Source organism: Ochotona princeps, chromosome 8 (genome assembly GCF_030435755.1).
Source record: "Ochotona princeps isolate mOchPri1 chromosome 8, mOchPri1.hap1, whole genome shotgun sequence".
In the NCBI taxonomy this organism is placed as follows: domain Eukaryota; kingdom Metazoa; phylum Chordata; class Mammalia; order Lagomorpha; family Ochotonidae; genus Ochotona; species Ochotona princeps.
In genome coordinates, this window is record NC_080839.1 from 69,529,240 (window position 1) to 69,554,729 (window position 25,490).

Below are 25,490 nucleotides of genomic sequence, written 5' to 3' on the forward strand. Positions count from 1 at the left end.
TATGCGTTTATTTGTAAGATGATGCAGTGTTGATGTTTTGGTTTGGCTTGGGTATGGTTTGCTAAGAGTGTTTATAACTGTGCCTGTTACATATGAAGCTCTTAGCCTGCTTCTTGCCTTGTGCTCCTAGCTCTGTCAACAACATGTCACCTGTTCTCCAGCTTTTTAAAGATTTATTTTGTTATTTTTATGGGAAAGGCAGATGTACAGAGAGGACGAAAGGCAGAGAGCCTCTCCTGGGTCTCCCACGCGGATGCAGGGTCCCAAGGCTTTGGGCCGTCCTCAGCTACTTTTCCAGGCCACAAGCAGGGAGCTGGATGGGAAGCAGGGCCACCGGGATTAGAACCGGTGTCCATATGGGATCCTGGCTCGTGCAAGGTGAGGCCTTTAGCTGCTAGGCTACCGCACCAGGCCCTGTTCTCCATTTTTTAAGGCTTTATTTTGTTTTCATATGAAAGGTAGAGTTACTGAGACAGAGAGAGAGAGATCTTCCATTCACTGGTTTACTCTCCAATGGCTGCAGTGACCAGATCTAAGCCATCCGGAAGCCAGGAACCAGGAGCTCCATGCATGTTTCCCGTGTGGCTGCAGAGACCCAAGAACTTGAGCCATCCAGCACAGTTTTCCCAGGTCACAAACAGGAAGCTGGGTCAGAAGTGGAGCAGCCAGAACACAAGCCAGTGCCCTCATGGAATGTTGGCACCACAAGCAGAGGCTTCACATAATATTCCATGTTTTAGATTAGAATAATGACACATTCACACTGCTTTACTTAGTTCATGATTAAGTAATTAAGTGGCAAAGGGAGGATTCAAGCTTAGATCTTTTGACATCACATGTAATGGCCTCCATGAGTATATGTGGGAATCAGTCTAGGCACACACATACTCATCTGTTTGCTCAATGTTGGTGAATACTTACTGACTGTCAGATCTTGGAACACAAGAATAACAACAGTCCCTTCTGTTGTGGAACTCTAGGAAATGCTGTGTTGACTGACTGTCAACCAGCTCCTTTCTCCAAGCTTCCCATGTAATATACTGGAATCTCTCCCACATTAACAACAACCAAGGTCTCCATGCGTTGTCTTCCAGCCACTGTCTTGTTGCTCCATCCTTCATAGCTAAACTTCCTGAAAGAATACTCTGTGTTCCTCCTCCTTTCCTCACCATTCGTTCCATCTTCTCTCCATCAAACTCCGCCACATAGTAGGTGCTCAATAAATAGATGTATATTAAGTTAGTAAATATATTGCTGACATATTCTTAGCGAACTGCGTATTACCTGGACCTGAATTAGTTATTCAATACAGTGTTGTTAAATAATAATGATTGAATAATTTCATTTTAGGGCACAAGGGATCCAATATGTGCCATTACTGCATCTGATAGGACATTGATTGTGGTAAGTGGTGAAAATTTTGTTTTGAATAATTATTGTTTAAATTATAAAAATGAACTAAAAATGAATATTGGATTTGGGTAACTCAGATTTTACTAAATCCATTATAGGAAAATCTTCAAATTATGAATCATTTGAAAACAGTAGTTATTTATACAAGTACTGGAATGGTGCTAGCTTAGAAGAAACAGCACACTTAGAGTTTGTAACTTGACCTGGATGTGTTGGCCGAGGCTGATGGTGTGGCAGCTTGTGGTGGTCATGGGTTTGGGAGGGTTCCCTCTTCTGTATAGCCTGATTCATCAAAGTGCTTTGGCTGAGCTACTTTCACAAGACCGAGAGTGAAGAGATAGCATGTTTTTCAGCCTGTAGAGTAGAGAATTCATTGGTAAATTACTGCTGAAGTTTTCAAATAGAATCAGTGGTATTTAGTGTTGTTTCTTGAGCTCCAGCATTTGAAAATATGAGTTTTAGAAATAAATGTTTTGATTCACTGCTATCCGTGGAGGTTGTTGCATTTGACTTCCACGGACAGTGTGTAGTTCCAGTTCAAGTTATGTTCTTTAGCCACTAACTGATGTTACTTTGGGAAACAAGCTGGAGCCTAGCATTCTTCCTGGTGTACTCCTCATGAGAACCAGGCTGCCCTGGAGAAAAATGGGAGAGGGAGGGATTGGCTGTGTGGGACCTTCTGCTGTGTCCTGTTGCGGAAGGTTGTGGAAGCCAGAGCCCAGCGCTGGGAGCTGTGCTTTCTGTGGATCTGCCCACCAGGAGGTTTACCCTGGGCTGCAGAGTTGTACTTTCTTAATTTTCCAAAAGCATATCTAAGCTCGGACTCATCATCCTTGCCCTTGTCAGATGGAATGCTAGTGGATAATCCTCTAGACTGTCTGTTACAGTTACTCTATATGATCATATTCTATTAATTTTTTATGTATGGAATTTAATTCAATAGGTACTTTCAGTTTTAGCTTTTAAAGTACTCTGAATATTAAGCCTAGACAGTTACAGCCTTGGGTATTTTTTCCTTGTGGTGTGGTGTAGGGATTTGTGTATGACCAGTGAGCTAGGTTTTGACTTCATTCTTCAACATCATGTGAAAAAAAAAGTTAGACTACCTTCAGCCTCTTTAAAAAGTTTTAATTAAACATAAGAGGTAAATATATTTTTAATGATATGATTCAGTGTCTGAGTTGGGGATATCTTATGACAATGTCTCTTCAGTTTGTGAACAAATGTGTGAACCTATATTGAGAAATACAGTTGTAGTGTAATATTACCAAGGTAAATTTGCCTTAATAATAGAAAGTAATTTCCACAGGGCCGTGAATCTGGTACCATTCAGAGATACAGTCTTCCTAATGTTGGTTTGATTCAAAAATATTCCCTTAACTGTCGAGCCTATCAACTATCCTTGAATTGCAGCTCTAGGTAAGTCTGGACACCATTGTCATGTAATTTTAGACTTAGAAGTTAAATATTGAAACTGTGTTATAAGTATAAAATCAGATGAGCTTGTTAGTAAGTTGTCTTAAAGTTCAATATGGTTTTGCTATGCAGTTTGTAGTTTAAATGACCTTTTCTTTGAATGAGAATTCTAGTGCATGATTTATTTTTAAAAGTGTTGAGATTATTATATATATATTTTTCTATGTCAGTTGTTTTAATCGCTGGATAACTCTCCTTCTAAGAAAGCAGAATGGAGAGTGTATGATGGTCTAGCAGGTAAGACACCAGTTAGGGTGTCATATGGAGCCGTGGGTTTGGGTTTCTGCTCTGGCTCCCTATGCTTTCTCACCAGTGCGGACCTTGGAAGGCAGCAGTGGCTGGGTTCCGGCCACCGGCGTTGGAGACCTGGATTGTGTTCCTGGGCCCTGGCCCAGCCCCTGCTCGTGTGTCAGTTGGGAGAGTGAATCCTGTCTCTTTGTGCCTGTTGCTCCATCTCAGACAAAAGCCACATGGATAGGAGCCTATCTTGTCAATCAGATTTAGAACAAATTTGAAAGCCATTTATATTTCAGGATTTGGGTAGACTGATTTGAAGAAGAATGATTATAGATAATAACACTCATGATGGCTGAAAATAATTTTATTCCCCCCTCGCAACCACGTTATTCCTAGTCGTCTTGCCATCATCGACATCTCAGGAGTTCTAACCTTCTTTGACTTGGATGCCCAAGTGACGGACAGCACAGGACAGCAAGTCATTGGCGAGCTGTTAAAACTGGAGCGAAAAGATGTGTGGGACATGAAGTGGGCCAAGGACAACCCTGATCTGTTTGCCATGATGGAGAAGACAAGAATGTATGTGTTCAGGAACTTGGATCCCGAGGTAACGATAAGGGAAAAGTGTTAGCTGTCCGCCAGCCGAGCCCAACACTGAAAGCTGGGCACTCCCCTTGCTTCTGTAGGAGGCTTGTTGGTGTTGGCTGCATGAATTTGTGAAAATAAATAGGAACATTTCTGTGGAATTTAAAAATATTTGACCTTGGATGGAAGTAAAATAACACTTATCTTTTAAATTTTAAATCTTCCCTTTCACTCGTGGGTACTTGCTGCGTATTTTCTGTTCTTTTTGGATGATGCAACGGAGGCGAATAACATTAGTTGTTTTTTTTTTTTAATTTCTCTGATTAAAATTTAAAAACAAAATCATTAGTCTTATTTACCACGATTTTTAAAAAAACAACATCGCTTTCTGTGCTTATTTGTCTACGTTACTCTGTGCTTTGTATTTACATGGACTGGCACACCCACTGATCCATGCTCTGTCTTGGGAATATGCAAATGTGAACCATGATTAAATTCTTGGGTGTCAGGAAGCTCCTTTCTCGGTCATTGTTTTTTTAATTTTTATGTTTTTTAATTGATTACATTGCATTATGTGACACAGTTTCATAGGTACTGGGATTCCCCCAACCCCTACCCAAACCCTACCCCCATGGTGGGTTCCTCCACCTTGTTGCATTACCACAGTTCAAGATCAGTTGAGATTCTTTCATTGCGAGCACATACCAAGCATAGAGACCAGCATCTTATTGTCCAGACAAATTCAACGGCTTGTTGGGGAGACCATCTCTGGTCTGAAGGTAGAGCCGGCAGATTATCATCCCTATTAATTAAAAGCCCTGACATAACATCAGCAACAATTTATAATGTTATGGAATTAATTGACATACTATTGAGTAACCAACATGTTGAAAAAAAAAATGCAAGTTCTTTACCACATCCTGTGACTCCTTCGTTGACATTTCAATTTTAGTTTATACACGACCGGGTTCTATACACCTTAACATGGCTATAGATTACTATTCAGCTGTCTCGTGTCTATTTACATTATAGTATTTAGCATATATAGCGTTAAAGCGTTAAACCTTCATTTGGATTAAGTGCTAGTGCTCTCATCGTATATATTTTTTAAAGATTCATTTATTTTTATTTGAAAGGTAGATTTACAGAGGAAGAAGGAGAAACACACACAGACAAAGAGACCCATCTGCTGGGTCACTTTCCAAATGTCTGTGATTGCTAGAGCTGAGCTGATCCAGAGCCAAGAGCCAGGAGCTTGCTTGGGGTCTCCCACATGGGTGAAGAGGCCCATGGACCGGAACCATTCTCCACTGCTTTGCCAGGCCATCATGAGGGAGCTGGATTTGATATGATATGATGCCCACATGGAATGCTGGCTTTGCAGATGGGGTATCCTCTCAGTCTATTTTGGACCAACCGTGTCATATTATGTTTAGTGGATGCACAGTGATTTGAGTGGTAGCCCAAACAGAACATCATTAAGCAGAGAAATCTTTTAAATGATTATTGAATTGCTGATTAAAACTAATTATTGAATTACTAATTAAAAATGCACTTTCAATTTGGAATTCCCTATACCCTGGCTGTATTCCATTAATGTAAATAGTAAGGGTTGAGTTTTAAAAATGCTTGTAATGTTCGTTCGTTTGCTTCCATCTTGGGAAGAGAGTGCATGTTTGGGCACTGAGCTGCTGAAGGCCTTCTGTGGTTACTTATTTAGTGGACTGATTGGCCCTGTAATACTGCCAGTTGTTTTCCTATTTCCCCATTTGTGCCTTACTTGGGATCTTTAGGTTGGCAAATAAGCTGATGTAAATTGCTCTCTAAAGCTCTGTTAAAGCATTTAGGAGTTTTAGGGTCTTTGTAATTATAAGACCTTGAGACATGGCTCAAAGCTCCTGCATTTGAGCCAGGCACATTGGGCTCTTACAGAGGCTTGAAGGGATGTGGACCCTCGCAGTGAAAGAGTGTGGACAGCATGGCCTTGAGCATGGGAGCAGAATACCTTCTGCATGCTGGGAGTCCTTTTTCTGTGCTTGGCCCATGTGGACGAAGTCAGATCAGATGCCAGGAGAAGCGAGTGTGTGTTATGGCTGGCTGCTCAAATGTATGCACAGCATACGTGGCCAGAGTGAAGTCTTGGCCTGGTGGAAAGTGCTTCTTAAGTAGCTTTAATGGAACAGCCTCTGGTTTTTGAAATTATTTTTATTTGAGTTTGTTTTCTGGCTTGGCATGTAGTTTATTTTCTGTTAGATTTAGAACTAGAGGGAATTTTTACAACCTTACCACTGTCTGGATTTTTATAGATCATGTTGCTGTGTTTTGTTTTTTGTTCTCCCTTTTTAAGAAGGAACTGTTAATTTTGATTGATTTATATAATTAAAAATATGTGATACTGATGACATGCCCCAGAGGACAATACGAAAACACCTTCTGGGTCTTGAGTAGGCTGGCTGGCAGCTGCCTTGTCCTGTGTGTTCTCAGAAGACCTCTGAACAGTTAATAGAAAGTGAGTGAGTAGGTAGAAAAGAGAGAGAGACATGTAGCCTTCCTTGGGGCTAAGAGGTATTGGCAGGATGGAAGCTTCTCCCCATCATCTCTGCCACGTTTGGTCACTCAGTTCTCTTTTATAAGATTTATTTATTTGAGGGACTGGTGCCATGGCTCATAAGGTTAATCCTTTGCCTGCAGTGCTGCATCTCACATCAGAGCTGGTTCTAGTTCCAGCTGCTCCACTTCTGCTCCAGTTCCCTAGCTGGCCCAAGTACTTGTGACTCTGCACTTGCCTGGGAGACCTGGAAGAAGCTCCTGGCTTCTGGCTTTGGATTGGCTCATCTCTGGCTGTTGTAGCTATAATAAAATGAATGTATTTTATTATCTTGATTTAATTTAGTTTGAAAGAAAGAGTCAGAAAATGGTTGTAATGGCCAGAGCAGAGTTGATCCAAAGCCAGGAGCTATGAGAGTCTTTCTGATCTCCTATGTGGATGCAGGGGCCCAAGGATGTGAGCCATTCTCTGCTGCTTCCCCAGGCCATAAAGAGGGGGCTGGATCAGAAGTGGGGCAGCTGGAGCATGAACTGATGCCCATGCGGAAGGCCAGCACTGAAGGCAGAGGCTTATAGGCTGTACCATGGCATCAACATCTTAAATCACAAATTTTTTATAAGAAGCATTTTAACTCACTTGTCCAATTTGTGAGGATTAGCTAGAATTTGATATATAACATACATAATTAGATCACAGTGTGCTAAATTATGTGGCTAATTCAGGGCTCTTCAGGTCCCCACTGTACGGCATGTGTTAGAAGGCCTTCCAGCTTGTGTGCTAAGTAGAAACACCAGTGTTTCTTACATAGTGTAGATCAGTAAGGCTTGACATGCTTTTTTGGTAAAAGGAAATACCTTGCACACTACTTTGTAGCTCTAAGAGTTCAGATTCCACATCAAAATGAAGTGTGGAGAGTTACCTAGTGATTTTTAAAAAATAAAAAATGTTGATGTAATTCAAGCAGAAGCTGGATTTTAAACATTTTGAATTATGTAAATATTTGTCCAAATTTACTTAAAATTTAGGGCAGCTACTTTATATCTATACCAGGCATATTGTAATACAATATGCACCCCCACTATTTTTGTAAGACCATGTAACTCTGGGATAAGAGATGGACATGTAACATTTATTAATTAATTAACATACTGGCAAATGAAACATGCTCTGCTTCATATTATAGAGGACTAACTTTGCTGTGCAGAATGGGATTTCTTAGATATAATGACAGTGTTGTATGAACTCGAATTATTGCAATCTATAAACATTTTTATGTTAATTTGAGAAATAAGGACTAAATTAGTACATGCTATTAGTGAATGAATGGTAATTTGGTAAGATGTGATAATAGTAATGTGGCTACCTAAAGAGTATTCTGTTCTTTTAGAGGTATGCACTGAAACAGTTAGGTGTAGAATGTCATGGTGCCTATTATTTATTTATAATAAATTAGCCCAGAGCTTAAACGAGGTCTGTTTAACAAACTGTTCATAAGCATTTTGGTGCTTATGAGTGCAGGGATGTTATAGCTTTCCCTGTATCTTTTTGTAAATTCTGACAATAAAATCTAAAATCATGATTTGTTAAAGAGATGCAACATTAACACGTGTTTTTATCTTTAAAGGAACCCATCCAAACCTCTGGATATATCTGTAACTTTGAGGATTTGGAAATCAAGCTTGTTCTTTTGGATGAGATATTGAAGGTAATTCTGAAAAAGCAACTGTGTTTCTGTTGCTAGATTGACTGGGTGTTCTCTCCAGACCAGACAGTGTGACGTTAGGGGGAGGTGAGCGGGTGCAGAGTCCGCAACATCCCAGTCTGAGCCTGAGTCCCCACTGCCTGGGTCCACAAGGAGGAGCTTATGCCATTTGAAGCTGGCTACACGGCGGGGAGCCTCTGGATTCTCTGGTGAGGCAGTGAGAGGGCCAGGAGCTGCCAGATGTCAAACATCAGAGCTGGAGTCTGAGTCCCGAGATGATAGGACTCTCACGGGCCTGTGTGTGGTTGGTGCTTCTGTAATGAGTGAAGAAAAAGATTCTGTGCTAGTGTAAGGTGTATCATCATCAATCTAATAGGCTTGTTTCACTACTTATCAAACTTGTGTACAATTACTCCAAAGAATATTTTCCCCATATGTGTAGAAATGTTGTTTGTCTTTTCTTTCCCAAAAGATTCAAGTGTTGAGAACTATTTTTAGGAGATATAATTTTGTTGATGTCCTTTTTTTTTTTTAATCCCCAGTATCCTTTTTAAAAACAGAGTTACAGAAGTAGAATCAAACTAAGATGGCTGAGTGTCTTATCGGCTTTTATTTATTGATGATTTCATAGAAACTATCTGAGAAGGGTGTGGTTTATGATTGATTCTCCCAAAATGTTTGTTAAGTAGATGTTTAAAAAATGAATCGTGACTTCATTCATTGCTTTGGAGATGGTAGTAACTGGTGATTTTATAGGATCCAAGCAATACAGACAAGCGCTGAAAATAAAGTTTAAAAGTAGTCAGAAGCTTCTCCAATGTGGGTGCAGAGGCCCAAGTGTTTGAGCCATCTTCTGCTGCTTTTGCAGGAGCATTGGCAGGGAGCTGGCTCAGAAGTGGAGCAGCTGGGCCTTGAACTGGCACCTCAGATGGCAGTTTGACATGCTGTGACACCTATGTCACAGTTGCTGGTACTGAGACTTTTTAAAATATTTGAGAGATAGTTGAATAGAGAGAGTGAACTCCCATTCACAGAATTCCTTGAACCATCACTGCTGCCTGCCTGCCTGGGTCTGCTTTGGCATGACGCTGGAGTGAGGAACCTGAGCTGGGACTGGAGCCCAGCACTGTGGAGTGGAACACAGACAGCTTAACTGGAAGCCTGAGCAGCAGGCCCGCCGTGCTGGTGTTAGAGATGGTGTATCGTTCCGTACAGGTGTAAGCTGCATACAGGAATGTGGCTATGATAGATCAGATGGACAGGATGGATTTTATAAAAATGGCATCATAAGCAGTTACAATTTACTTTTTTAGTATGAAATTTAACTTAATACATTTTAAGTAATTCTAGCTCTTTCACCATAAAAAGCCTGGAATATACAACGAAGAAAAAATATTATGAGAATCTAAGGCTTTGGGCTTAAGTTGCGTTTGCCTGAACCTCAAAATTTGGGCACGAAAATTAATTTTTAGTTTCATTTTTTTGTGAACTTTTGAAGTACTCTTGTATGATTTAATCTTTGTAATATTGATTGACTTCCTACCCAAAGATGATATTCTTACATTTTTGTTCTTTTTTTGTGTATATATATATATATATATGTATATGTATAAAGATTAATTTTTATTTGAAAGGTAGAATTACAGAGAGAGAAGGAGAAGACACAAGAGAAATCTTCTATTCACTGATCCTCTCCTCAAATTGCCCCAATGGCCAGAGCTGGGTTGATCTGAAGCCAGGAGCCAGGAGCTTCTCTTGAGTCTCTCACATGGATGCCGAGGCCCAAGTATTTGGGCCAACTTCTACTTTTTTCCCCAGTGCGTCAGTAGATGGATGGATCAGGAGTGGAGCAGCCAGGACGCTCGGATTGGCACAGGCACCCTTATGCGATGCTGGTACCATGGGAGGAGGTTCAGCCTGCTGTGCCATGGCACAGGCCCTTTGTATATTATTTTTACATTGTCATGATTGAGAAATTTTGTTTTGTAATCCTAATTTCCGTTTTTGTTTAGCCTTAAACTTAAATGAGTTTAAAGCTATTGCCAGTCTTTGTATTTATTATATGTATTTAGTGTAGATTAATCTTTGGGTAGGCTGGGTTTGGTTTCATCATCAGTCGTGTTTTCTTTCTTTTTTTTTTTTTTTTTTTTTAGAATTTATTTTATTACAAAGTCAGATATACAGAGAGGAGGAGAGACAGAGAGGAAGATCTTCTGTCCGATGAATCACTCCCCAAGTGAGCCGCAACGGGCCGGTGCAGCGCAGATCCAGAGCCAGGAACCAGGAACCTCCTCTGGGTCTCCCACACGGGTGCAGGGTCCCAAATCTTTGGGCCGTCCTTGACTGCCTTCCCAGGCCACAAGCAGGGAGCTGGATGGGAAGTGGAGCTTCCGGGATAAGAACCAGCACCCATATGGGATCTATGGCGCGTTCAAGGCGAGGACTTTAGCCACCAGGCCACGCCGCCGGGCCCATCAGTCGTGTTTTCAAAAAATAGCTCTAGTTGCTGATTGCCCTAAGTTCTTGGAAAGATAAATATGCCTGGCTCCTGAATTCCTGGGTGAGAAGAGAGATGGGAAGGGAAGATTCTAGAAAGAGTTGTCACATATGCAGGAAGTGATGAAGTTAGGATTTCAGCTCAGGTCTGTTTGGATCCAAACCTCACGTCCTTTCCTTACGGCTTCTTCCTTTGGACTTGCAATCCATAAGGATTTATGTTTGTTTCTAGCGGCTGTGCTTGTGGAGGATGGCTGGGGAGTATGTTTGCGGCTTACCTTTCCTTGGGTTGTCTTGGAGCTTGCACACGGTGACTGTGGAGGCCACGCTGCTCCCTGCAGGAGCAGACAGTAGTCCCAGAGGAGAAGTGGATCCAGCTGAGGGAAGTGGGCGCAGCTGCCAGGGACCCCCACTGCTGTCCGTCACAAATCCAGAGAAACGGGGTGAAGCTGACGGCGCCCCACCCCCCACCACCATTGCCCACCTTTAGTGGACTGCGTGTCGGCCTCGCGAGGAACTTTCCCTTGTGGATGTGTGCTTTTGGTGCATCAGACACTACTGAAGGCCCAAGCAAAGGGCTTTCTTCTCGGCTGTGGTTCCAATTTGAAAGAAGTTTCTTGTTTTGTTTCTTAATTGTAAAAAGATGTATTCTAGAGGCAACTATTTCAGTTCCTTTGTTTTTACCCTACTTCAGAATGCAGACCTTCCAAGCAAGGATTACATCATTAATTTTGAGATCCGGTCCCTGCGAGATAGTCGAGCGTTGATTGAGAAGGTTGGAATCGAAGATGCGTCTCAGTTCATAGAGGACAACCCACATCCCCGACTTTGGTATTTAAAAACAAAGCCCAGCCTGCCAAGATGTCACTGTAGGCTTGAAAATCGCAGCTGTTCTCTCATGCAAACCTTCTAGATGGACCAACTTTTATTCTTGGTCATTTGTTTTTTTAAATACAGGAACTCACCTGAAGTTTGAAAATACTTACTATAAGCATAATATTATATGACAAATGTTTGCATGTGTTAATCACTTCCTAGCATGCTACACAAGAAACCATTGACATATGATTGAATTCCGATCCAAGGTTTGTGTATCAGTGATTTGCAATGGGCCTTTCTGTTTCTTTTTCCTACCGTAGGCGCCTGCTCGCTGAAGCAGCGCTCCAGAAACTGGACTTGCACACGGCAGAGCAGGCGTTTGTGCGCTGCAAAGACTACCAAGGCATCAAGTTCGTGAAGCGCCTGGGCAACCTGCAGACTGAGTCGATGAAGCAGGCTGAAGTCGTGGCCTACTTTGGCAGGTTTGAAGAGGCCGAGAGGATGTACCTTGAGATGGACAGGAGGTAAGCTGGCACACCGTGGGCAGCCCCAGAGATTTGTGAGTGCAGGGGTAATTTTTGCTCAATGGAGGATCTACATTAAATATGTGATACCATTTCTTTTTTTTTTTTTTTTTTTTTTTTTTAAGATTTTACCATTATTGGAAAGCCGGATATCCAGAGAGGAGGAGAGACAGAGAGGAAGATCTTCCATCCGATGTTTCACTCCCCAAGTGAGCCGCAACGGGCCGGTGCGCGCCGATCCGAAGCCAGGAACCAGGAACCTCTTCCAGGTCTCCCACATGGGTGCAGGGTCCCAAAGCCTTGGGCTGTCCTCGACTGCTTTCCCAGGCCACAAGCAGGGAGCTGGATGGGAAGTGGAGCTTCCAGGATTAGAACTGGTGCCCATATGGGATCCCGGGGCTTTCAAGGCGAGGACTTTAGCCGCTAGGCCACGCCACCAGGCCCAATACCATTTCTTTTAATAAAACTATTTCAGTCTAGATTGTCACTGAGAGAGGCCACATGCCCTTCATTAATCTGTGGTTTATAATAGGCCATTTCTATGTGTGTTAATGACTGACTAGGGGGAGATGCTGCGATGTGGTGGAAAAAATTGTAGGACCACAGAGACTAGGGTGCTGTATCATTTGTTCCCTAGGTCATCGTTATTATTTCTGTTCCCCTCTTCAGTTTAGAAGAAACAATTTTCTGTTGTTGAAAGGCATAAAATTGAAATCAAAGGAAGTTAAGGGCTTGAGTTTATTGTCTATATTTCATTTTTTTCTTTATATAAAGTGCACATGAATTTCATTTCAGCTATAAACATGCCAAGCTTTCTTTAATATTATTTACTCCCAAGAGATGACTAATACAGCTTAAACACTGGAAAGAAATATGAAACCCAACATGTGTCTGTATGTTGGATTTTGAAATAAACTTAATCATGTCTAAGAAATTACTGAAAAGAAACATTATTGAACTCATCAGTTGTTAAATAAATTGAAAGTCCGGGAGACAATAGGGAAGGAATTGTCTTCTTTCCAGAGACTTTTTCAGTGTAGCACAGCGTCTGAGACTGGGGAGTGTAGGAAGAGTAGAAATTTGTTTCTCCTGGTGTGGCAGCAGGGGAGTCTGAGGGCAAGACGTGGAATTCGGTGTCTGATGAGGCCTGCTCTCTGCTTCCAACAGGGTGCTATGAGTGCTGTACTCTCCTGTGGCAGAGAACGGAGGCCAAAAGGGGAGGGGAATTCCCTGGAAACATCGTTCAGAGGCATTAATTAGCTTATGAGGGTGGACTTAGGCTCTTCTTGAAAAACGCCATCTCCTAGTACTACCACAGTGGGGATTAAGATTTAGTGTATAGGACCCAGTGAGATGGCTCAGTAGCTAAGTACAGCCGGCCACCGGTTTGTATCCCGGCTGCTCCGCTTCTCACCCAGCTCCTTTCTTGTGGCCTGGAAAAGCAGTAGAGGTTGGCCCAAAGCCTTGAGACTCTGCACCTGTGTGGGAAACCTAGACTAAGCTCCTGGCTTCGGATCAGCTTGTCTTCAGCCATCGTGTCTCTCCTTCTGTCTGTAAATCTCCCTCTCCAATAAAAATGAATAAATCTTAAAAAAAAAAAACGTACTGTACATTCTGGAGATGACTCTTTCAAACCATAGCATCAGCTCTCTGCATTACCTCTTTCCTGGTCAGGCTAAGGGCCTAGAATTAGAATGTCTGTATAATCACTAATGTGTGCTCTCAGCTTGTCGGGCTGTAGCTAGTGCAGAGTGGACATTTGGTGAACATTTGTCCCATGGCTGGATGAGTGAATACTGTTGTTTGTAGAGATCTCGCTATCAGTCTCCGGCTGAAACTGGGGGACTGGTTCAGAGTACTCCAGCTCCTGAAGACGGGCTCCGGTGACGCTGATGACAGTCTGCTTGAACAAGCCCACAACGCCATCGGAGACTACTTTGCGGATCGACAGAAGTGGTACGTGGCTTATCCAGAGCACATGGGGTGTTCAGGCAACACTTACCATTGTAGCTTCCTGAGTGCTAGGAAATCATTCTGGGAAAAGATTGTCCTTGTGGATCTGAACACTCAATAGGCCTGGATGCACAGTGCAGAGAGATCCTTGGAATTAGGGGATGAGCGCTGGAAGCTTTGGAGTTGACAAACCTAGAAGTTGCATTCAGCTTTGGGTAGCTCTCTGCTATTCGAGCCACAGTGTACAATTCTAAGATGATAGATAATTTATTTCTGAACAAAGTTACAAATATGTCTTATATTTGTTTTGTAATTAGCTACCAGAAATTATTGTCTTTTATGCTTGAGTTTCCAGTCTGATGTGCTTATTAGTGTTTGTGTCACCGGGAATTTAAACAGCATTTCCCAAGAACACTCCAAGTTACAACTGAAATGTACCTCACTGTCTTCAGATTTACTGCCCCTGCCCACATGTACATACGCTTCCAATGTTGTCTGTGACTGCAGATGTTGAATCGAGTGACGCTACTACTGGTAGCTCCGATGAAGGAACAGTTTTGGTCAGAGTGCAGCAGATTGACGAGAATTGTAGATTTCCTTCTTTTCCTCTCTGTGTAGGTTGAATGCTGTGCAGTATTATGTGCAAGGCCGGAACGAGGAGCGGTTAGCTGAATGTTACTACATGTTAGAAGACTATGAAGGGCTGGAGAATCTTGCCAGTTCACTTCCGGAGAACCACAAGCTGCTTCCAGTAGGTATTTCAAAGTATAGTTTTTGGATTGAATTTTTCAGAGTTTGTAGTATTTGGAGTTAAATTTTACTTTATATAATTTTTTTTGTTACAGTTAGGAATTACCCTTTGTAATAAGAAAAAATTTAAATTATTTTATAATTTTATAGTTTCTTAGACATGCTTTTAATTATATAGTAATATATAATTCTACAGTGCTTGAAAATGGCTGGTAAAACGAGTCATACTTTGTTACTATGATTGTAATCTTATAATCTCTTCAGTTTTTTTTAAATAAAATTACTCTTGTAAGTTAACTGAAAACATGAAGTATTTATAGATTTAATGATAGACATTTGCTTCAGAATACTCTGAAACTGAAATTTGCTAAGCTTAGGCTTTAAAAACAGCTCAATTTTATTAGGTTCACAAGAACATTTTAATGTTTAAAAACAGCCCCCAAAGCAGAGTTCTCTGTCTTTTGAATGTTCTTTTAAGGCTTCTTTTAATTAATTGCTGAATACTTTGAATGAGTTCGTATTTTATGTGTTTATCTAACATATTACTAAGCTGAGTAATGCTTACAGAGCGAATAGCGCTGGGGGTGGGGTCTGGTGGAGACACCGCTTCCTGTAGTGGAGTATCTGACATGGTACGTGGGCCTCCAGTGTCTGATTTCAGCCTCTTGCTAGTGCAGCCCACAGGGGACAGCCCAGAGAGCGCAAGGGATGGCTCACACAGGGTACTGGACTAGAGCTCCCAGCTCTGATGTCTGGCTGTGGTGCACCCCAGGGTGCTGCAAGCATTTTGGGTGAATGAATCAGAGAATGGAGGCCCTCTCTGTTTGTCTGCCTCTCTGTATTTCTGCCTCTCAGATAAAAAAGTATATAAATTAAGAAAAGAACTCTAGCTTCTGGCTGCAGGGTTTGAACCATTGTGTCCATGTCAGTTGGGAGTTCTTCCTCACAGTTTTTTGTTGTTGATTGGTTGACTAGTGTGAACTGTGGAAATGTGATAATGTGTTTTTCTGTATGATTTAGAGCAGTTGTGCTTCTCATAATGCAGTTTCACTCACTTCGTCTCATTCCCATGTGTTTTCTTGACTAGGAGGGAAGCTGAGTGGCCTAGAGCCCTGGGTGTGTGGAAGCACTAGTATATCATGTGTTAGCGTCACATGTGTCTGAGGAGGTAGAAAACATGTTGCCGTAGATGTCCAGAGTAGTAATATTAGAGTAAACACCAATAAGCATAATAATTAAGTAACTAAAAGAATCAGAAATTAAGTAGTAATGCTTATTTTAAACCATTTTAGAATTTTCCTAATAAAGGAAGATGGACATGATATTTAAGTGGTAAATAAAAAGTACAAAACTGTGTATAGTGTGATCATGGTTTGTGTACAAGCACACATGCATATAAAAAACTGAAAACGCTCAGGGGTTTTTCATGAATTTTCTGAAGCTCCCACACATATATGTTATTATTGGACAAAGCTGTAAGAGACTGCACGTTTCTGTTGAGTGAAGTTTCTATAGATAGTAAAATGATGAGTAACTTTACTTTTTTGTGTATTGTAAATCTTTTCCTATTGGAATTGCTACTTTGTAATCAGAAGGATATAAGCAATATTTTAAAAAAAATCATTGGATTTAAAATATACTTTTGTATTTTCAAAAATATTTTAAAAGTGGGGTAGGGAGATAAATTAGATATTCTGAAAGGGAAAAAATAACTTTGTGAAAATGGACATTGCAGCCACTGTGGGGTTTACTGTTGCGATTCTTGCCCCTACCCACCCCAAGGGGAAGCTCTGCCCTGGGTCTCACTGCCTTACTGACAAATAGGGCATTTCTTTGTGGAGGTTTTTGTGAGCTCTGTAAATGGAAGGTTTTCCTTGGGCTTTGAATTGCTGATTAGCACTGAGTAATGCCAGCAGTTATTTTAGGGTGGTCTCTGTGGACTGGTTACTGGCCCAAGAATAGAGGGCAGTGTCTTCAGGACCTGGTTAAAAAATCCCACTGGCAGTGTAAGCCTGCTCTGGTTTTATGGAACCATCTATCCCTTCTGACTTACAGCCCTGTCCCGACGTCTGTTGAAAAGAAAAACCGCTGTAGCCGCCGTAAAGGCAATATCATGGGTCCCTGTGGACTTTGGCTAAGTTAAAATATAGGTGATTTCGTTGGCCTGTGAAATCTGACAGTACCCTTTTTGTCTTTCCAGGAAATAGCGCAAATGTTTGTCAGAGTTGGAATGTGTGAACAAGCGGTGACTGCGTTTTTGAAATGTAATCAACCCAAAGCAGCGGTAGACAGCTGTGTGCACCTCAACCAAGTAAGGCACTGGAGCGCAGGGTGTGCAGCGTGCTGGCTTGGCTCGCAGGCCCTTAAAGGTGGCCGTCCCCTAAAGGTCGCCACCCCTGAAGGGCTGCAGAGCCCTGTGAATTTTGTGAAAAGATCCAGCCCTGTATTCTCTCTCTTCCTGAAAGTTGAGAGCCAAAAAAAGTGTTGGAGTTTGCTCTTAGCTCCTGAAGTGCCACCGTGGGGGTGGTATGGGAACATGAACAAACCCTGTGCTGTTAGTCTGGCAAGTGTGTGTCTGGAAGTAATTTGTTAATTTTCTGCATTTGATTAGGATTGGGTTTTTGATTCCAAAGAAGGACCAGTTAATGGCTGGTCACTGCCTAGTAGGGAATTGAGTTACTTTATCAATATTTATTTTGGCAAATCTATTTTTCTTGCCTGTTATGGAAAACATATTTGATATTAGGAGCTGAAATTTAAGTAAAATTAAAGTACAGAATTATAGAAACTATTGACTGTCAATGAATATCTTTAAGTATTTTCCTTATTTTATAAAGCTACATTTACTTGAGAATAACTTTTAAATGTTAAACTGATGTTTTCATAACTGGACTTGCATATTTTGTTTCATTGTAAAAATATCTTTTTCCCAGTTTGTACAAAAATGAATTTGGAAGGTTGGGCCTGGCAGCGTGGCCTAGTGGCTAAGGTCCTCGCCTTGCATGTGCCAGGATCCTATATGGTTGCCAGTTCTAATCCCGGCAGCTCCACTTTCTCTCTGTCTCTCCTTCTCTCTGTATATCTGACTTAGTAGTAAAAATGAAATAAATCTAAAAAAAAAATGAATTTGGAAAGTTGGGGCCTGGCACTGTAGCCTAGTGGCTAAAGTACTCGCCTTGCACACTTGGGATCCCATATGGGCACCGGTTCTAATCCCAGCAGCCCCGCTTCCCATCCAGCTCCCTGCCTATGGCCTGGGAAAGCAGTAGAGGACAGCCCAAAGCCTTGGGACCCTGCACCTGCGTGAGAGACCTGGAGGAGGCTCCTGGTTCCTGGCTTCAAATTGGTGCGACTCTGGCCATTGTGGCCACTTGGGGAGTGAATCATTGGACAGAAGATCTTCCTCTCTGTCTCTCCTCCTCTCTGAGTATCTGACTGTCTAATTAAAAAAAGAAAAGAAAAGAAAAGAAATTGGAAGGTCAATGTGATCCTAAACATGAAATTTTCCTTTCAGATGTACATCTGAGGCAGATGAATCTTAGATCATTTTTCATTTTGACCTGTATTTAGCTTACTGACTTCAGAGTCACTCTGATTTTGAATGATTGGTGAAGATATTCATCAGTTTTTATTTTGAGGTGTATTATTTATGGTGGTAAATTTTGTTCAATTTATAAATAGTTGAATGACTGAGTTTATTTGTTTGTTTGTTTTGTCCTAGTGGAACAAAGCTGTTGAATTGGCTAAAAGTCATAGTATTAAGGAAATCGGGTCCCTGTTAGCGAGGTACGCATCTCATTTACTGGAGAAGAATAAAACTCTTGATGCCATAGAACTCTATCGGAAAGCCAATTACTTTTTTGATGCTGCCAAACTGATGTTTAAGGTAATATATCATCTTGGTGAGTGTTTGATTTGTCCTAGTTAGAAGCCTTTTTTAAGGACACATTTTCCATTTTTTGTGGAAACAAATATTTGTTGTTATGGCAGAAATCCCTCTGCTTTTGTTGCTAGTGCGATTATGTTATTTAGAGTTGTTTCTTTTACCAGCAAAGCTGTTTATATTGGCAACTTATTGATAGCTTAACACATGTATGTTCAATACTGAAGTTAACTGCAAGTTCATTAACTACAAGAATTTGCTGAGATCACAAAGTACAGTTCCCCTTGCCTGGGAACTAAATCCTGTTGATAATTGAGTTTTGAGTCCTTTTCAGTGTGTAGGTTTTAAACATTGCGCTTTCATAACGTCCATGTGGAGCCGTAATCATTTGTGCAAACTTTATGTTCTGTTCTTTGCTTAAAGAGTAAAAATTTCCCTCAAAATTAGGTAAATTTAGACGTGTGCAGGGTATCTTTATGTACGTGGGATTTTAGAGTCTGTGTTATAGGAAGTGCTGCCCATTCTGTCAGCACATCCTTCTGTAACTCACCGGTGGGGCTGTGTGAGCTGTGGTGCTGAGGTGAGGTTTAAGTGCTTAGAAGTACCAAAGGAAAGAAAATAGGTTTTTAAATAGTTGCCATTAATGTGTGGTATTTATATTCCATCTTCCTTTTTTAGTGAATTAAATTTAAAATGTTTGGAATGATTATGTTTGCACAAGTATAGATTCATAAATATCTTCTTTCACTTCTTTTAACATGTAAAGATTGCAGACGAGGAGGCCAAGAAAAGAACTAAACCTCTGCGTGTCAAGAAGCTCTACGTTCTGGCAGCTCTGCTTATAGAGCAATACCACGAGCAAATAAAAAACGCTCAGCGAGGAAAAGTGAAAGGAAAGAATTCTGAGGTGAGGATGAATGTTCAGTAGTGTTAGATCATGTCGGATCATCCGCAGTATGTAAGAATTTAAGAAGTTCCATCTCCTTATCTTTATGGACATGTTGTTCAGCTTGCATGTCTGCATCGTAACCTCAGGAAATGCTTATCCCTAGTCGGTGAGTTTTAAAAACTTCCTTGGAATATGTATATGTATATACATATGACTATATGTGAGTTTGTTAATGAACCTATATTCAGTTAAAGTTGAATCAATTCTATTTAAAAATATGGTTGTATAGGTTTAACAAAATTGTGAAGTACCGTGGAAAAATTTAATTATATATTTATGGTTTTGTAATCATGCAGTCTGTTCATTTTTAAAGGGGTGAGCATTTGGCGCTGTGGTTAAATGGCCTGCTCGGGACCCCTGCATTCCATAATGCAGTGCCTGGGTCAAGTGCTGGCCGCTGTGCTTTTGGTCCAGTTTCTGTTCGAGCCCACTGTGGGAAGCAGCAGGTAGTGGCTCAGGTAGCTGGGCATCTGGCACCCATGTCAGACCCTCCTGATGGAATCTGACTTCCTGACTTCTCTGACTCAGCCTGCCTGTGGCGTGCATTTGGGGAGCGAACTGGCAGATGAAAGAACTCTATCTCCGTGCCTTTAAAATAAAAAAGGAAAAAAAATCTGCTCATTTTGATATTTTAATGCTCTGTGAACTCAGAGTTTGAGTTGGGAGTTGACACGGTGGTGTCTGTACTGGCCTAAAGAGTGGCTTTCTGGACTTGCAGGCCACCTCTGCTTTGGCTGGTTTGCTGGAGGAGGAGGTTCTGTCTCCAGCTAATCGTCTCACAGACAACGCGTGGCGAGGGGCCGAGGCGTACCACTTCTTCATACTGGCCCAGAGACAGCTCTACGAGGGCTATGTCGATACTGCACTCAAGACAGGTAGGCCTGTTGTGGGGAGTCCTTTCGGGGGAAGGAGACAGCTCCTTTTGTCTGCCTGCGTATTAGTTTCTATAGCATTTTACCCTATGGATTTGTTTTCACATGTTTGAGGTTATGATGTATGTAGTTTGTTTTGTGAATTCCTCTTTTTGAACTAATTTCTTTTTACATAGAAAGCAACACATACATATTGACAGGAAGAAGTTTGAGCTTGGTGTAAAGAACATATATTATACACTAGCTGCCCGTTCAAATGCTTCCTATCCTTCTCTGATCTCTTTTGATCTATCTGTCTATCTATCTATCCACACTTTAGAAAGTAATGTTTCGAGTGCCACAGACAGTTCAATTTTTTTGAATACATATACATATATATATATTTTATTAATTACATTGCATTATGTGACACAGTTTCATAGGCTCTGTGATTCCCCCAACCCCTCCCCGTACCCTCTTCCAATGGTGGATTCCTCCACCTTGTTGCACTATTACAGTTCAAATTCAGTCAAAATTCTTTCGTTGCAAGCGTATACCCATCATAGAGTCCAGCATCTTATTGTACAGGTAAATTCAACAGTTTGTTGGGGCGACCATCTCTGGTCTGAAGGCAGAGCTGGCAGAATATCATCCCTATCAATTTAAAGCCACAACATAATATCGACGACAATTTACAACATTATGGAATTAATTGACATGGTATTGAGTAACCAATATGTTAAAAAAATGCAAGTTTTTAACCACATCCTGTGACTACTTCATTGACATTTCAATTTTAGTTTATATACTGCCGGCTTCTATACACCTTAAAATGGCTATAGGGTACTATTCAGCTGTCTCTGTGTCTATTTTTACTTTAGTATTTAGTAGTTTATAGTGTTGAAGCATAATTTTGCTGAACTTGGCAGATTTTAGGATAGTCTAAACTGGGTTATAACTCTAACAAGGCACATGTCAACAATTGAGGTGCAGAACAGTTTTAGGAGGGGTGTGCAGAGAAATCTTCAATACCTTAGTGAGGAGTAACTAATCTTGCCACAGACAATTCTAATGTAAGTGGAACAAAAGATGTTGTTTTGACACCAATAGCTCTTATTGTCTGTATTTCTGTATTTCTAAGTGGCATGATCATGCGCACCGTTTAAATGGCAGTCCTTGTTCTAGAGCCCAAGCTGTTCACAGGTTCACAGCCCTTGGGGAGCACTCCTGCCTTCCAGCCTGCTTTCCCTTAAGTTTGTTAGCATTTGTGCCAGTTAAACTGTACCCGCTTCCCAGGGATTCTTTGCCAGGTTTGTTCCTATCATAACTGTCAACAGTACCAGGTTGTCTGCTTTTCCCTAGCTCTTCACCTGCGAGACTATGAAGACATCATCCCTGCGGTGGAGGTCTACTCTCTGCTGGCCCTCTGTGCCTGTGCCAGCGGAGCCTTTGGTACTTGTTCAAAAGCTTTTATTAAGCTGGAGTCTCTAGAGACGCTCAGTCCAGAGCAGAAGCAGCAATATGAAGATCTGGCTCTAGAAATCTTCACCAAACACGCTCCAAAAGATAGCAGAAAATCGGAACTGGACAGCCTTCTTGAAGGGTAGGCAAACTCTAGAGATAGACACAATTCTGCCCCCGGTGGAAGCTTGGATTTCTTTCCTCCTTTCTTTTTGAACCACGCTGGAGGTTGTATTCCAGCAGGGAGGATGGCCACGGGACGGGAGTGGAGGTAGAGAGGGAGTAAGAGAGCCATCTCCTGCCATAGTGGTAGGAGGGCGCTCCAAGGGAAGAGAGAAGGGGAGAGCAAGACGAAGTGGGGGCACGCATGTGCAGGTGTGCCTTTTTATGGCTGGGGTGGGTGTCACGGGGCCATGACAGATTGGTAGATAGGGTCGTGGGTGGGCCACAAGGGATTGGTGGATAGGACTGTTGGGGCTGCAGGGGTTGGTAGGCACAGCAGTGGGTAAGGACTAGGGGAGGGGCCGTGAGGGATTGGTGGATAAGGCCATCAGGTATGGTGCCATAGGTTATAATGGATTGGTTGGAACAGGGTTATGAAGTTACAGCGGATTGGCAGACAACAAAATTTGAACCTGAAGGGTGCATGAACCTTAAAGGAGCTGAGACCTAGGGGCACAGTTACTTAAAATGTTGTCAAGTCCAAAATGGCAGGGGTTTGCTGGGCTGATGTTTGAGTCACTCCTCACATTCCTCCCTTTGTTATACATAAAGGAAAAAGGACATCATTCTCTTCCATAACTTCTTTTTTTTTTTTAGATTTATTTATTTTTATTACAAAGTCAGATATACAGAGAGGAGAGACAGAGAGAAAGATCTTCCATCCAATGATTCACTCCCCAAGTGAGCACAACAGCCGGTGCTGTGCCGATCCGAAGCCGGGAACCAGGAACCTCTTTCGGGTCTCCCACGCGGGTGCAGGGTCCCAAATCTTTGGGCCGTCCTTGACTGCTTTCCCAGGCCACAAGCAGGGAGCTGGATGGGAAGTGGAGCTGCCAGGATTAGAACCGGCGCCCATACGGGATCCTGGGGCGTTCAAGGCGAGGATTTTAGCCACTAGGCTACCGTGCCGGGCCCTCCATAACTTCTTCAAGCTGAGTTTGGGTGCAGTGCTCTCTAGGCAGTGGTCTCACAGTGGTTGGGGAAGCAGTGGGAGGTCTGAAAAGGCTGGTATCCCTGCAGAAGGAGCTGGTTAAAGGTTTAATTAGAAAAAAATACTTTTTGCATATGAGTGTGGATGACATAGGAATGGAGGAGGAGTTACTTATTAGAAGTCCTTTTGATAAGGTAGCTTGAGGTCTTCCTGAGGTTCATAGGAATACATAGTCTCTGTGGGTAGTTCTTGAGGGGGTGCCTCTGTTGTGGCGGATAGATCATCATGGCGGGTGTTGACCTTCTGTGCAGACTCAGCATTCCAAACATTCTTGGATAGAGTGTCTGCTTGGCTGTGGTGGGGTACTAGGGTCACTTCTGCTCAACCCCAATATCCCAGGCTTTTGTTTTATGGTAGAAGGGTTAGGCTGGAACATGCATGAGCAGAGGCCTGTATTGGCCTAGGAAGAGTTAGTTGAAACACTGTTTAGTGAGGCCTTGAGAAACAGAATGTAAAAAGAACAAACAGGGCTTGGCAGCGTGGCCTAGTGGCTAAGGTCCTTGCCTTGATCCCATATGGCCGCTGGTTCTAATCCTGGCAGCTCCACTTCCTCTCTATCTCTCCTCCTCTCAGTATATCTGACTTTGTAATAAAAATAAAATAAATCTTTTTAAAAAAAAAAAAAAGAACAAACAAAAATAATATATATGGCTGTGGGAAAAGAAATACTTCTGATTGTATAGTGTTCTTCCAGTAAGGAGCTGTGGAGCAGAGATAGTCAGGCCTACTTCTAGTCCTGTGCCCCCAATCTCCTCCCTGCTCATGGGGACTCTGGCTGCTCAAGAGCTAGGGTGACTGTTTGGCCTTTCTGAGCTTAATAGGAGCAAAGTAGGGGCCTACAGTAAGGCAGGGCTCCAGCAGAAGGGGACCTTGAGGGCACCCAGGAACTGCTGTTACCCAAATCCAGAAGTTTTCCCACTGAGAGGCAAATAGAAGTTGACAGGAGGGAGTTGATAATTAGGTGGGTGTTAGGGCCTGGCCAGAGTATGTGAGGCCAAGGATCATTTATCTTTTCACATGGGGTACCGGAAGAGACATTGTAAGACAGGTGTGGAATTCTTTAAGGGGAGACATCCCACTGACTTCCATTATCTGGCTGGAATTGGAAGCTGGTACAGAGCAGAAGGTGTCTCTAGCTGGAAATATCCAGCTTTACTTGTGATGTGGCTGACCCAAGGCCATCCCTCCATAGTGATGGATGCTTTGGGAGCTAAGCAGAACAAACGGCTGTTTAGCTTGTTTACTACCGTGTTTCTGACCCAGAAATTCGTTGACCCCCAGGATAGTTCCATTTCTAGTGACCTGGCTCTTGGCAGAGCTGACAAGGTTTTTGAAAGGTAGCTGTTTGCTTGATCTTCTGGCGTCCCGCATTGCAAGCAGGTGCTGCTTGATGGTGGACTGGCCTGACTGGGTTTCCTTGAGAGCAGATTGGTGTATAAAGCCACATTAGTGGACCTCCTGCTGCCTAGCTCACTGCTCTCCCTCTGAGCCTCTGGTAAAGGGGGCCACAGAGGCAGGAAACTTGGATTTCTGTGTGCAAAAAGGCTGATATAATGAAATGACTGAAGTTTGAAGTAATTCGCCCTAACATTTTCTTCTATTTAATGTAGTCTTTCAAGTATGTTAATACTTTATTTTTTCACTGGGAGAAAAGTTTTTCATGTGGAAAACAAAAACTTTTTGAAATCATGGCATTTTATTTGAAGTTTTCTTTAATTCAGTTTTTAAGTTCATTAGGTACTGCTTTAAAGTATAATTGGTCCGTTCTCTTTGTTATTGCAGCGGAGAGGGAAAGCTACCCACGTGCGTTGCCACAGGAAGCCCCATCACCGAATATCAGTTCTGGATGTGCAGTGTGTGCAAGCACTGCGTTCTTGCTCAGGAAATAAGTAACTACAACTTCTGTCCCCTGTGCCACAGTTCAGTGGGCTAAGGAGTCATGGACTGTGTATGTAACTGTAAATATATGCGCGTGTGTAAGAATGTGCTAAGGCTGATTTCCACAAATCCTATATTTTATGATTATATTTTTGCACAAAATATATGGTAGTACAATACAATATAACTACATACAGAATTATAACTATGACATAATTCTGATTTTTATATAAATTGTATGGGAATCAATATTATTTTTTCTCTCTCTTGTCTTTCTAGTTGGTTGTGTAATTCCAAGAAAATACTCCAAACAAGACATACTTTTCTTATGGTATCAAAGATATTAGTTCATTTAAACATCTTGGGAGTGGGGGGCAAAGGAGGTGTGGGAATAGGGTAAAATTTGATCCAGAGAGTTGACATTAAGCTGTGTTACCAGGAAGTTAGCTGTTGCAATGTTGAAAAGAATACAGGCCTTAGCTTTTTTTACTTTAAAAATAAGTGTTGAATATCTTCTATGTTACATTTCCTAAAGTGAGGAGGTGGCATTTTAGGAACATTTTAAAGATTTATTCGTTTTTATTTGGAAGGAAGAGATAAGGAGAAATAGAAAGATTTTCCAATTGCTGGTTCACTCCCCAAGTGGCCACAACAGCCAGAGCTGAGCCGATCTGAAGCCAGGAACTTCTTCCAAGTTTCTCATGCGGGTACAGGGTCCCAAGGCCTTGGACCATCCTCGACTGCTTTCCCAG

At 41.9% G+C, this 25,490-nt stretch overlaps 1 protein-coding gene across 1 annotated transcript in view; it reads left to right on the forward strand.

Annotated features, from left to right (window-relative positions):
* WDR35 (WD repeat domain 35) overlaps positions 1 to 24,992 on the forward strand; it is a 60,390-nt gene extending 35,398 nt beyond the window's left edge. The window contains exons 14-27 of the mRNA XM_004582617.4: positions 1,351 to 1,404; positions 2,723 to 2,832; positions 3,523 to 3,733; positions 7,884 to 7,964; positions 11,152 to 11,288; positions 11,597 to 11,800; positions 13,610 to 13,756; positions 14,372 to 14,504; positions 16,704 to 16,814; positions 18,225 to 18,389; positions 19,153 to 19,293; positions 20,054 to 20,210; positions 21,549 to 21,789; positions 24,643 to 24,992. Of these exons, the coding sequence (XP_004582674.2) occupies positions 1,351 to 1,404; positions 2,723 to 2,832; positions 3,523 to 3,733; positions 7,884 to 7,964; positions 11,152 to 11,288; positions 11,597 to 11,800; positions 13,610 to 13,756; positions 14,372 to 14,504; positions 16,704 to 16,814; positions 18,225 to 18,389; positions 19,153 to 19,293; positions 20,054 to 20,210; positions 21,549 to 21,789; positions 24,643 to 24,793 (2,043 nt within the window). The 3' untranslated portion in view covers positions 24,794 to 24,992. The remainder of the gene's footprint in view (positions 1 to 1,350; positions 1,405 to 2,722; positions 2,833 to 3,522; positions 3,734 to 7,883; positions 7,965 to 11,151; positions 11,289 to 11,596; positions 11,801 to 13,609; positions 13,757 to 14,371; positions 14,505 to 16,703; positions 16,815 to 18,224; positions 18,390 to 19,152; positions 19,294 to 20,053; positions 20,211 to 21,548; positions 21,790 to 24,642) is intronic.
* The last annotated feature ends 498 nt before the right edge of the window (positions 24,993 to 25,490 follow it).